The sequence below is a fragment of the Fistularia commersonii genome, chromosome 7, assembly GCF_037954325.1.
Source record: "Fistularia commersonii isolate RoL2024-O1a breed Wild chromosome 7, RoL_Fcom_v1.0, whole genome shotgun sequence".
Classification (NCBI taxonomy): Eukaryota; Metazoa; Chordata; class Actinopteri; order Syngnathiformes; family Fistulariidae; genus Fistularia; species Fistularia commersonii.
In genome coordinates this window covers 2,126,112-2,138,193 of record NC_141290.1, presented here as the reverse complement: position 1 = coordinate 2,138,193, position 12,082 = coordinate 2,126,112, and the positions used below count along the sequence as shown (strand labels likewise).

The 12,082-nt window shown below is 44.9% G+C and overlaps 1 protein-coding gene across 1 annotated transcript in view; it reads right to left on the bottom strand.

Annotated features, from left to right (window-relative positions):
* Window positions 1-5,161: 5,161 nt before the first annotated feature.
* ptpn9a (protein tyrosine phosphatase non-receptor type 9a) overlaps window positions 5,162-12,082 on the bottom strand; it is a 42,375-nt gene continuing 35,454 nt past the window's right edge. The window contains exons 10-13 of the mRNA XM_086149077.1: window positions 11,172-11,250; window positions 10,899-11,049; window positions 8,814-9,021; window positions 5,162-8,071 (exon numbers count right to left, since the gene is read on the bottom strand). Of these exons, the coding sequence (XP_086005203.1) occupies window positions 7,881-8,071; window positions 8,814-9,021; window positions 10,899-11,049; window positions 11,172-11,250 (629 nt within the window). The 3' untranslated portion in view covers window positions 5,162-7,880. The remainder of the gene's footprint in view (window positions 8,072-8,813; window positions 9,022-10,898; window positions 11,050-11,171; window positions 11,251-12,082) is intronic.

Genomic DNA, 12,082 nt, shown 5'->3' with positions numbered 1-12,082 from the left:
ATAAACATTTTTATCAAGGAAAACCTTTGCTACGTGTATTATGTTCCCCACTGGCTGTTGTAGCTTAATCGTCTGGCATTTACTCATGAAAGATAAACTATTCTCTGTGCGTGACTGAACTTATTTTTAAGACGCTGTGCCACAGGCAAGATTTGGATGTGGAAATCTTACCGTACAAATAAATGGACTTTTGTGGTGTTTAAATACACACTCGCGTATTCACATATTTTCAAATTGTCTCGGAAGTCGGTGCTTTAAGGAACTATTTTTGTAAAACGAGGTCCGTGTGTTTTCGGGGAGGATCTTCAAGTAAACAACAAATGTAACACAGCTGCTGTTGCATGAGCGCGTTCTGCTCTCCATATTTTCGGGTGCGATACAAGTTAAACTTTGAATTTCGGTCCACATTTCCCAATATGGTGTTTTGTGAAGCGGTTAAAACCTACAAGCACCGAAAGTCCGGCTCCTTCCTGGACTCATGGTGACACTTGACTCTGTGGGGAGGAGGAGGGAGGGGACACTTCCGCCTTCCGGTCTAAGCTCCGCCCCCTTACAGCGCGGCGGCCAATCACGACGCGCGGCCGCCATAGCGACCCCCACTCCCACAGAAGAGGCGGGGACTTCCAAAATAAAGAATCGCCCACGACAGGCGGAGCTGCAGCGCAGGAATCCAGCCTGCAGCACACACACACACACACACACACACACACACTCACGGAAACACACACACACACACTGGCAGTCGTTCGCCCGACTAGCATGCTAGCGGTTTCCCCCCTCCGTGACACAAAAACACGCAGGCTTGCAGGGATCCGGCGATCCCGCCCCCCTCCCGGGCTGCACCGTGGGGAGGTGTCGCCCCCTTCCCGTGGTGCTTATCTCTCCAAAACACACACACACACACACATACACTCTCTCCACGAACAAAAGGCTTCACCGCATCCGCCGTGGGATCCACTCGTGTGGATACGCCGTGGGCTAAGCGACCCCCACCCCACGCAAACCCCTCTTTGCACCGAGTTGCCCTTAACGAACAATGCCAAAGTCAAACGGGGAAGGGGGTGGGGGGGGGAATCCACGGCACGCCGCGCCACCCCCACTCCCACCCCCCGCCACCTCCTCCCACCCCACGGAACCACAACAACAACACAACCCCCGTGGGGATGAATCTTTTGTTTACTCCAATGCACCGTGGGAGGGGGTGTATCTTACCAGGCTTTCAACACAACAACCCCCACCCACCCACTCACCCACTCGCAAACAATCCCCTCCACGCTGCAGCTCGACCCGGTTGCACCGCGGCGTGGGTTCGGTCCAGACCCGGAACCGACCCCAAGACCCCCCCCCACCCACCCACTCCACGGCGCGTCCACGTCCCGTGATTAAAAAACAAACAAACACCAAAACGTGTAAATAAATAAACCGTATCGTTCACGCGTGGACGCAAAGTGCGCGGACGTCTCCAACCCCCTCCACGGTTCACCCAGAGCGTATTTATTTTTATTTATATTTAGTTTAAACAGCTGTTACATACCCACGAAAAAGACTCCTCACTCCGGATTCGTGTTTGTGCCCGTGGATCCGGACACGCCCACGCAACGCCGCCATTGGCGAGACCGGAGGAGCGCGTCACGCCGGACCTTTGAACCGAGCGCGCCAACACGATCCACTGGGATCCACGGGTGGACCTATCCACGCAGATAGATAGATAGATAGATAGATAGATAGATAGATAGATAGATAGATAGATAGATAGATAGATAGATAGATAGATAATATTCATTTGAATTACTTTAATTTAATTTAATTTTATTTTATTATATTTTGTTTTAATTTTATTTTATTATATTTTATTTTATCCCTGCATTTATGTGTTTGATTTATACAGGGGATAGATAGATAGATAGATAGATAGATAGATAGATAGATAGATAGATAGATAGATAGATAGATAGATAGATAGATAGATAACATTAATTTAAATTACTTTAATTTAATTCTATTTTATTTCATTTTATTATATTTTGTTTTATTTAATTTTATTTTATTCTATTTTATTTTATTTTATCCCTGCATTTATGTGTTTGATTTATACATGGGGGTGGATAGATAGATAGATAGATAGATAGATAGATAGATAGATAGATAGATAGATAGATAGATAGATAACATTCATTTGAATTACTTTAATTTAATTTAATTTTATTTGATTATATTTTGTTTTAATTTTATTTTATTATATTTTATTTTATTTTATTTTATCCCTGCATTTATGTGTTTGATTTATACAGGGGATAGATAGATAGATAGATAGATAGATAGATAGATAGATAGATAGATAGATAGATAGATAGATAGATAGATAACATTAATTTAAATTACTTTAATTTAATTTAATTTTATTTCATTTTATTATATTTTGTTTTATTTAATTTTATTTATTCTATTTTATTTTATCCCTGCATTTATGTGTTTGATTTATACATGGGGGTGGATAGATAGATAGATAGATAGATAGATAGATAGATAGATAGATAGATAGATAGATAGATAGATAGATAGATAGATAGATAGATAGATAGATCACACATTCACACATTACAAAGGTAGTTTCATTTTTTTGACCACTTTTATTGCCTTTATTTGTTTCTTTAAAATATATATTTTGTATCCATGTATGTCTGAACCGTGTCCAGGAATGTCATGTAGGATGGTAAATATCATGTATTATGATTATTATTTACCCTAAATCATCTATATTATGTGATAATGAGGGGAAATGGTAATAAAAAAGTGACGCGACGCCTACCATGAGGCAGGGGAACTGTGTGCCTCACTTGGTGGCTCTTTGCAGCCGTTTTATGATCGCTAAGCACAAGAAATTAGTAAAAATCATACAGTTGTTGATAACAATGTAGTTGATATAGCAAAATTGTTGAAACATTTTATTAGCCACATACAGAGAAACATCAATCCAGTCTTAGTGCAGAGCATGCTAGCAGGCAGCCGTCACATCTACGCAGAGGCTCGGCAGTCCGCAGCCTCACCGCATGTCTCTTCTCAGTATTTGACCAGTAACTGTGAAAAATCCAGTTCTTTTGAATAAAAATCAATCTAAAAACCGGTGAAGCTAAATGAAAAATACAGTTAGAGGGCAAATTGCTGACAAACTTAACCATTTAATCCTTTTTTTCCTTTCCAGGTTTGGTAAGTGAGGCACAGCCTCTCCTGCCTCCCCTAACTCCACGTCACTTACAGCTTACCAACTAAAAAGACTTGAAGTATGAAAAGAGGTACTCTGTGTGTTCTGTTATCCAACTATTGAATATTAGAGCACATTACTGGCAATTGAAGCATTTTAATACTGCATTTTATCCAAGTTGGGTTCTTTTGAGACACTTGTACAAAGACAAAGGCTTCATTCGCTCACATGAATGTGTCGTATATGGTTATAGAAATAGTTGCTGTGCCGCAGAAGCTCAGAACTGCAAACTGGTAAAGAAAATGTGACCGTTTCCTATTTGCCGTGGACACGATTTGGTTCAGACTGCGTTTAAGACCTAAGAAGTTTCATGTACATTATGAGAAACTCCGGTCACCAAACTAAAAACGGTTTGAACTCCGTGGTGGCTTCTTGCTCAGGTCCAGATATGTCCCCAAAAGCAGAGGTAAAGGGTTGTGTGGGCGCCTGGACAATATTCCAATCAACTTCTCGAAAGGTCTTCACAGTCGGCAGCCAAGTTCTGCGACTGCAGGAACTCTCGCTGCTTTGCTGATGACTACATGATTCGCTAAAGCGATACGTTTGTGTGATCACAAGCACGTATATACATGCTATGACTATACATCTCAGATACTTCCACTAAGAATGGGGGTTCAGAACATGTATGCCTGGAGTGTCCAAACTTTTTCCAAAGAGAGCCATACTTGGTGAGGTGAAAATGTGTGAGGGCTTAACATTCAGCCTGACAGTCATTTCCGCTTCTGTCTCAGGCTAATGGAAAAAAAAGTCTAAACTGTTCCTTTGCCTCTGTCTCTTAATATCAGATGAGGATACTTCCACTAAGAATGGAGGTGCAGAACATGTATGCCTGGAGTGTCCAAACTTTTTCCAAAGAGGGCCATACTTGGTGAGGTGAAAATGTGTGAGGGCCGACTTTTTAGCCTGACAGTCATTGAGGCATCCGAGCTTTTACCGCAGGCTAGTGGAAAAAAAGTCCAACTCTGTTCCTTTGCCTCTGTCTCTTAATGTCAGTGAGATGTCTTCAACTCCCCGTACCAGCGTTACCATCCAGGGAAACATTAGCAATCTCTTGCTTCTTCTCAGGATACCATTTTCATCAGGCAGTCTTTATTAAATTCACCCTCAATAAAAGGTTTGCAGTGCTGAGGAATCAGCGTTGCTACCTCGTAGCTTACCCGTATGACATTTTCATTTGTTCCGTGGGGTCTTGTAAAAAAAAAAGCACAGCTGTGCCGTTAAAACAGCTTCCAGTTGCTTCCATTTTTCGCCCAGTCGTTCCCAGTTAGCTTGTTGTAGTTAGCGTGTTTCGTCTGGCGGTGCACCTCGATGGCGATATTAGACACACACAGTTGTTTTGTATTTTGGTGAAAAAAATATTCCAATTTCCACTTATCCTGAAAATGGCGCCCCCTCGCTGTCAACTTTCCAACCTTTTAGTTCCAGTCGCTGTTTTGGAAACAGGCCGGAAAGGATCGCACAATGCCCTTTGACCTTTGTGACAAGGGTCAAAGTTCCCCGCGGCGACTGTGGCAACAGGTCTACTGCCATCTTACGCTGTAACATAAAATAGCTTTTTGGACACTGTTTGGACACTGCCGCATTCGGCCCGCGGGCCGGACTTTGGATATGGGATACTTCCACTCAGAATGGAGGTGCAGAACATGTATGCCCGGAGTGTCCAAACTTTTTCCAAAGAGGGCCATACTTGGTGAGGTGAAAATGTGTGAGGGCCGACTTTTTAGCCTGACAGTCATTGAGGCATCCGAGCTTTTATCGCAGGCTAATGGAAAAAAAAGTCCAACTCTGTTCCTTTGCCTCTGTCTCCTTTGCCATGCCTGATGTTGGCGATATTTTATATTACAGATGAAATGCTATGCCAAAAAAAGAAAATAACAAGCCTCACACAAGCACACAATGACAGGTTTTGTATTTAATGTTGTATAGCTTGATTCAATAGTCATACGAATGATAAAGTAATAGGTTATAACAGAACAAATATAAAATTAATGTAGGTAACTGTATATCCTGGGCATTGTATGAAAACAGTTGAATACCATAGAAAAATAAAATAGGGCACATTTTGTCATCAGTCAGCGAAAAACAGGAGAAACAATCAGAATTCTTGAAATCATGAGTGCATGAGGATGGCAGACTTTCATGAACAATAAAATAATAAAAAATGCTTCACTACTAGCAAATTCAATATGAACTCTGTAGTAAAAAAAGAAAAAAATAAAATATTCATTTTCTTTTTTTCACCCAGCTACGACGTAATGCAAAGTACGACGGACAGACGGTTCGGGTCGGGAAACGAACCCTTGGAATAACGGCGAGACTCCGGGACTCGACGGGAAGCGAACGCCACGACCACAGTCTGTAGAACTTACGAAGTGACGCTATTGAAAATATAACTTTGCCGTTTCCTCTATACGGTGTAGGCACATGTTTGTGCGTTCTATCCTATGAACGTCTGCTTCTGCTTCCGTCCCGGTAAAGCTCCACGCGGACATTTACGGCGAGTCCGACGGTTTATATCCAGGCGTCACACGTAGACCAACAGAATTGCATAATGTCTAATTTCAGAGAGTCACTGAAAAGTGCTAAGACAAGATTTGTGTAAAAGCAAAAAAAAAAAATAATATATTGCACTACTCATGAGGTCTTCACTGATGATTTACACAGCTTCAATGGTGTAAGGACTGCTCTAAATGTGTGTGTGATTAGTGATACATTCTCGCTATCACCTTAGCACGATGGCGCCGCTAGCGAGCAAAGGCTAACATCGGACGCCGCCCGGGCTTTTTTCTAAAACGGAATTCACGGGTGTTTTTAAAGGGAACGCCGACGGCGCGACGGTTCGAGATGTGTTTCGCCTCTCCTCGCTGACACCTTTTTCGTCGATCAAGACATTTTGAAGTCCGGGAGGGGTTTTTAGCCACCTCGTGTTCGGTTGGGACGCTCCTGAGACGATGCCGAACCAGCTCGTACCGTCCGTGACGTATCACTTGAGTAGGTTGGCCGAGTATTCGACGGGACACACGAGATGCGGGAACAACGGCGAACTGGACACGTGCATCGGAGAAAGTGAAGGTACGTGTCCACGGTCTTGTTTTTCCCTGAGCCGAACGCACTGCGAAAGTGGTGGCGCGACCTTTAGCACGGTAATCCCGTTTATCCTGACGAGGTTACAGAAATGTGTTTTAAAAATACCTTTTTAGGTTGGAATTAAGCTGTTGGGTTGCAGTTATCCTGCACTCAACTGTGCCAGCTGTCATTGGGTAAGAGGCGGAGTCAAGCCTGGACCCGTCCCATGCCCACACAGAGGCATACAAGTCTTGTGGACATCTTCTCGTTGTGGCAACTGGACTCGAGTTTCTTCACCCCTTATCCGAGAGGCTTCAAAATGCAGTTGCCGTGACAAGAAGATTTCGACAAGAATTCACCATGACCCGGATGACCGAGAACCTCCCCAAAAATGAAGCATACAACTATTCACAATTTAGGGTATGCAACTGACCCCGCTGCCTGTTGGACACAGATCTTAGGGCAACATCTCGCCTGAAGTTGGAACGATTTTGGGGAACAAATCCGCCCCCATGTCAGTTGAAACTCACGTTTTTTTGTTGTTTTTTTTCGCTACTACCATTATCTGTTTTGTTTTCCATTTTGTTTGAATCCAATGGTCAGTGCGCCTGCGGCGGATTGAATAAGGCCGAGAAATGACACCGTCGTAACACTTTGTATTAGCTTGCACAAATTCAAATTAACAGTTGCTTGTTCACAAGCATATCGCTAACATATTAGCGCTTTGACTTCTAATAAGCAGGTGATATCCAACATAACCGTTAGTCTACAGCTACAATAACATGGACAGCTTTCTTTTAATAACACCCTTATTACTGTGTAGTGATTGGAAATCTTCCGTGCTAACGGCTATAACTGTCCCATTTTATGAAAAGAAAATCTTCACGGCTAATTCGAGAGCAGTTCGACGTGCATAAATTCATCAAGGTTCTCCCCTTTAAGAAGGTACCTTGCCTTCACGCTAACCGCCGACTCGAGGTTCGATCAAGGGCACGAGACTACGTCCGAGTTATAAACGCCTTATAAAGGTCTATATTAGCAAGATTATCATTGTACAACACAATGAGCTTCCTCGCCGATCAATAAACATTAATGAGGGAGTTATTGGCCATGCATAACTGCTTTAGGACGGCTAGCAAAGTGCTAATATGCTAAATGTAAATAGGCATTCTAAAAAGCGGCTAGTTAATAGCGAATGTGTACAGCTGACAAAGTGTTGAAAGCGAAGGACAAAACTTGAAATTTGGAGAATTTAATTTGTATTTTAATGGGAGTTTTAACTGACATGTTATCAGTACGAGGCAGGAGGTACGCGACTCATCTATGGTCCCTCAGCGATTTTAAAGTCCCAAATAAATAAACTAAAAGGTGATTGAACATCGGCTTTTCCTAACTCGCCCGGACGCGGACCGTAAAACGTTCTCGCCGCGGCGAAGAAAAGACGCGTTCCGGCGCTCGCTATTTGGTTCGGACAACACACAAGGGGTAACGACACGGGACTCCGGAGACGTCGGGGTTGGTGGATCGGTTAGGGGTGAGTCGACGCTGAAGCTCACTGATTGGCCGGGAGTAGACCTTGCCTTTGGGCATGCTCCAAAATGGCATTGTAGCAGAAGTAGTACTGGTCAGGGGTTTGAATGCTGAAGGCCCTCTGTGTTCTCATGCGCCGCACCGTCTGGCAGATGTTTAGCGATCCTACGTCTTGTAGCTGGGAAAGACAGATGTCCAGGGCACAGAAGGTACCTGTGGAGAAGCAGGCCTCGTTACCACCGAAAGGACACTTTTCCAAAACACCCTCAAAACCTTTGTTTCCACAGAACTTGTGAACCCGTTCCAGAACATGGCTGTTTTTTTTTCTTGCGTTCCAACCACCTTGTAACTGGGTACCTCCCTGGACCTCCCTGGGTTGTACCCCAAGGCACGGTTTTGACCTCAGAAGCAACTTCCATTGGCAGGTACTTCTTGCGGCCGGCCGGCGGAGCGGCATTTTCAAAAACCCGTGTGGTCACTTGTCAGATGTTTTTCTTGCGCCAAAATGTCCAGAAGCAGCTAGAAGTGGACTGACAAAGAGGTCCAAGCTCTTCTGGCTTGCTTCCCCTCGGAGGGGTTTCCAGGGCTCGCGGAGGAACATTAACATATTTGCCAAAAGCGAGCTCGCGGCGGGGTTGACTCCAAACGGAATCAGAAAACAGAACATTTCTGTGCGACGCATTCGTTCGAGTTAACAGTCAAATCACATTCCGCGAAACTGGACGGACTGAAGTCGAATATCTTGAAAACACCATCTGAACGGTCTCGGGGTGGGAAAACCCAAATGAAAGCAAATCTTTGCGAATCCCGACGACGCGAGTCGCCTTCCAGATCAGGTTACAACGCGGACACGAGGAAGACGAACATCTATAAACCTCTGGCCGCTGGCTAACATTAGCCCCCTGGGCTAATCGTCAAAAGGTAACGCGAGGTGGTACCAAAACGTGACCCTCACCAGTTCTCCCGATCCCAGCGCTGCAGTGGACCACCAGCGGAGGTCCCAGCGGGTGCCCTGTCCACTGGAACCCCAGGGCTTTTGTCATTTTCCTCTGCTGCCTCTTCACCGCCGCCAGGAAGTCGATGAGGGTCACCGCCGAGGTGGGGACGCCGTAGTCGGGCCAGCTGAGGTACTGGAAGTGACTCACTTGCCTCTGTTCGCACGTCTGAAAGGACGATAGGTTTGCAGGACGTTCAACAGCTGTTTAGTGCAGCTTTTTGGAGAACAACTTTCATGATATTCATTAATTATCTAGTTAAGTTTCCGACTTCCGGTCTCGGATGTTGAAATTTTTTCCCGAATGAGCAATCGTGCATCTACGCTTTATGTAAATATCGCCTGAAGCTCCTTCGCCTTCTAACAGGCAGAGTGAAAACACTAACACACTGCTTTTGCTTACCTAGCCAAAGCTGCTAACAAATGTGATGCATGTTCAGTTTTTGAAATGTTAGCGGAAAGATTTGCTTCAGGGAGCGAAAAACTGCCTTTGACAATCAATCACTTCTACACAAACATCACCTCCCCGTCACTACTCAGGTCTTTTTCCCGGCTCTGTCGATGTTCCGTACCAACATTAGCTTCTGGGTGTGTCAACGGCTCATATAGGCTGCCGTTGGTTTGTATATTATGAACCACAGTGGAGCCTCTTGGGGTACTCCGGTATTCTCGTGCAGAACCTTTTAGGATTTGAGCGGAAGGGATCTCAAACAGCATCTCCTGGCTATAAGTGAATATTTGACCCCTTCTGGGAAAGATAATCCCATTGACTCTGCCTTAGAAGCATGGAGAACCCAGGGAATTGGCTGAGCTCTTGCCATAACTTGCTTCTTCCTCTAAGATGGTTCAAGAGGGCTTTGAGCGGACTGGACTGACTCGCCAACTTCGTTGGTACTCTTGAGCTCGCCCAGCTGGGATCAGGCTCTCGGACAGATCCGGAACAGATGCGCTCATGCGTCACATCTGGCTCCAATAGAGTCCTTGGCTCTCGTGACAGAGCCCCGGGACTTGGGTGGGTGAGGCACATCTGGAGTCAATTGCTGTGCCCATCTTCTTCATCAGCGGCACAAGAAGGGAGGGAAGACGGAAGTTATCCGGATGTTTGCTCAGGAACAGAAGAACCTTGGGGAATGTGATCCGCTTGCCATGATCCCAGAAGATGGGTGCCCTTCTCTTCTTTTGGTTGCATTAAGAGACAAGACACGTAGCTCTTCTAGTCCAATAGATGGTGGCCTACAGGGTCAGTAGCCTTCTTCTAGTCCAATGGATGGTAGCCTACAAGGTCAGTTCCCTGTCAGTACCCAGAGGATGGGTGCCCTTCTCTTCTTTTACTTGCATTAAGAGACAAGACACGTAGCTCTTTCAGTCCAGTAGATGGTAGCCTACAGGGTCAGTACCCAGAGGATGGGTGCCCTTCTCTTCTTTTGGTTGCATTAAGAGACAAGACACGTAGCTCTTCTAGTCCAGTAGATGGTAGCCTACAGGGTCAGTACCCAGAGGATGGGTGCCCTTCTCTTCTTTTGGTTGCATTAAGAGACAAGACACGTAGCTCTTCTAGTCCAATAGATGGTAGCCTACAGGGTCAGTAGCCTTCTTCTAGTCCAATGAATGGTAGCCTACAAGGTCAGTTCCCTGTCAGTACCCAGAGGATGGGTGCCCTTCTCTTCTTTTACTTGCATTAAGAGACAAGACACGTAGCTCTTTCAGTCCAGTAGATGGTAGCCTACAGGGTCAGTACCCAGAGGATGGGTGCCCTTCTCTTCTTTTGGTTGCATTAAGAGACAAGACACGTAGCTCTTTCAGTCCAGTAGATGGTAGCCTACAGCATCAGTAGCCTTCTTCTTGTCCAATGGATGGTAGCATACAAGGTCAGTTCCCTGTCAGTACCCAGAAGATGGGTGCCCTTCTGTAACTTACATTAACAGACAAGATATGTAGTTCTTCTAGTACAACAGTTGTTAGCCTATAGGGTCAGTACCCTCTGTCAAAATCTTCTTGTCTTGCCTGCAGGTAGTACACGTGTTGTTCTGTGTCAAGTAGCCCTACCTCAGTGTTGTGCAGCTCAAGGGTGGTATGGTTGTAGTGGGTGTGGTGATCCACCCGTTGGTTCACCACTGCCATGTGTCCGTAGACCTCTTGGCCCCCTTCCCCCAGAGGCCAGTACTGGCCACACTTCCTCCGACTGCCCTCGTCCGTCCTGCGGCACAAAAACATTTCGCGTTTGGGGGTTGAAATTAGCAGCCGACACCTTTTAAAGACACCAAAAAAAAAAAAAAAAAAAGGAATGATTTTGTTACGGACCCCAAGATGTTCATTTACCTTGTTGTCATGACGATAACAAGCACATTTTGTTCCCAGACCATTCTCCAAAAATCACCGTAGGTCTTCTCCAGTGGTCCTGGAAAGGACAACGGTGTTTTGGGTCAGTCGGGTCAAACGCGAGATGAAACGAGCAGCCGCATAGAGAAGCAGTCTGATAAAGAGAACGACCCTCAAACACCGTCCACAGGAAATCCTCCCCAAAAGCTTGACCTTGATCGTCGAGTCTGTCGCTAACGTTGCACTCGGCCGCTAACTCTCCCTCATCAATGGCTGCATTCCTCTGAGTATTGCGCACTCCAAACTAATGTCGACAGAGTCACGTGTGGAGGCTGATGAAATAAGAGTCGCAATATAGGAGGGCTGGGTGGAACGAGGGTATCCATATTCTCCGAGGAACTCTTGTTCAACAGATTAAATTACCATCCCTGCTCCAACTCGCAAAGAATCGCAATATTTATTTATGACTAGCGTCACCAGGTGTGACACTGCGGTAACTTTTGGAGGCGGTTAACATTGGAAATGAGTGAATTAAAGACAAAAAAAGGGTGGCTTGATATGAATTTGTCCAGATATTTCAACTAGCATAATTTTCTGGAATTTATTAGCATCTTTATTATTATTTTTTTCAATACATCAATTTTTTTTCCAAAATTGGATTTATTTGATCAAATTTTAGGAAGCTGGAAATCAGATGATGTTTTAGGTCACATTTGAAAAAATTTGGGGAACGACCCCTTTCGTCCTGTAGGCACTTTTTGTGGTTCGTAGAACTAGTGGTTTTCAGGAACTAGGCCATTTCATGACCTCAGCTTCTGGAATTATTTTAGTTCCTAAAGAGAGGCAGCGTCTTTTTAGGGTTCCTTTGGAACTTGTATGATGAAGGTGCTTGATGGAACTCATGGGTCTCA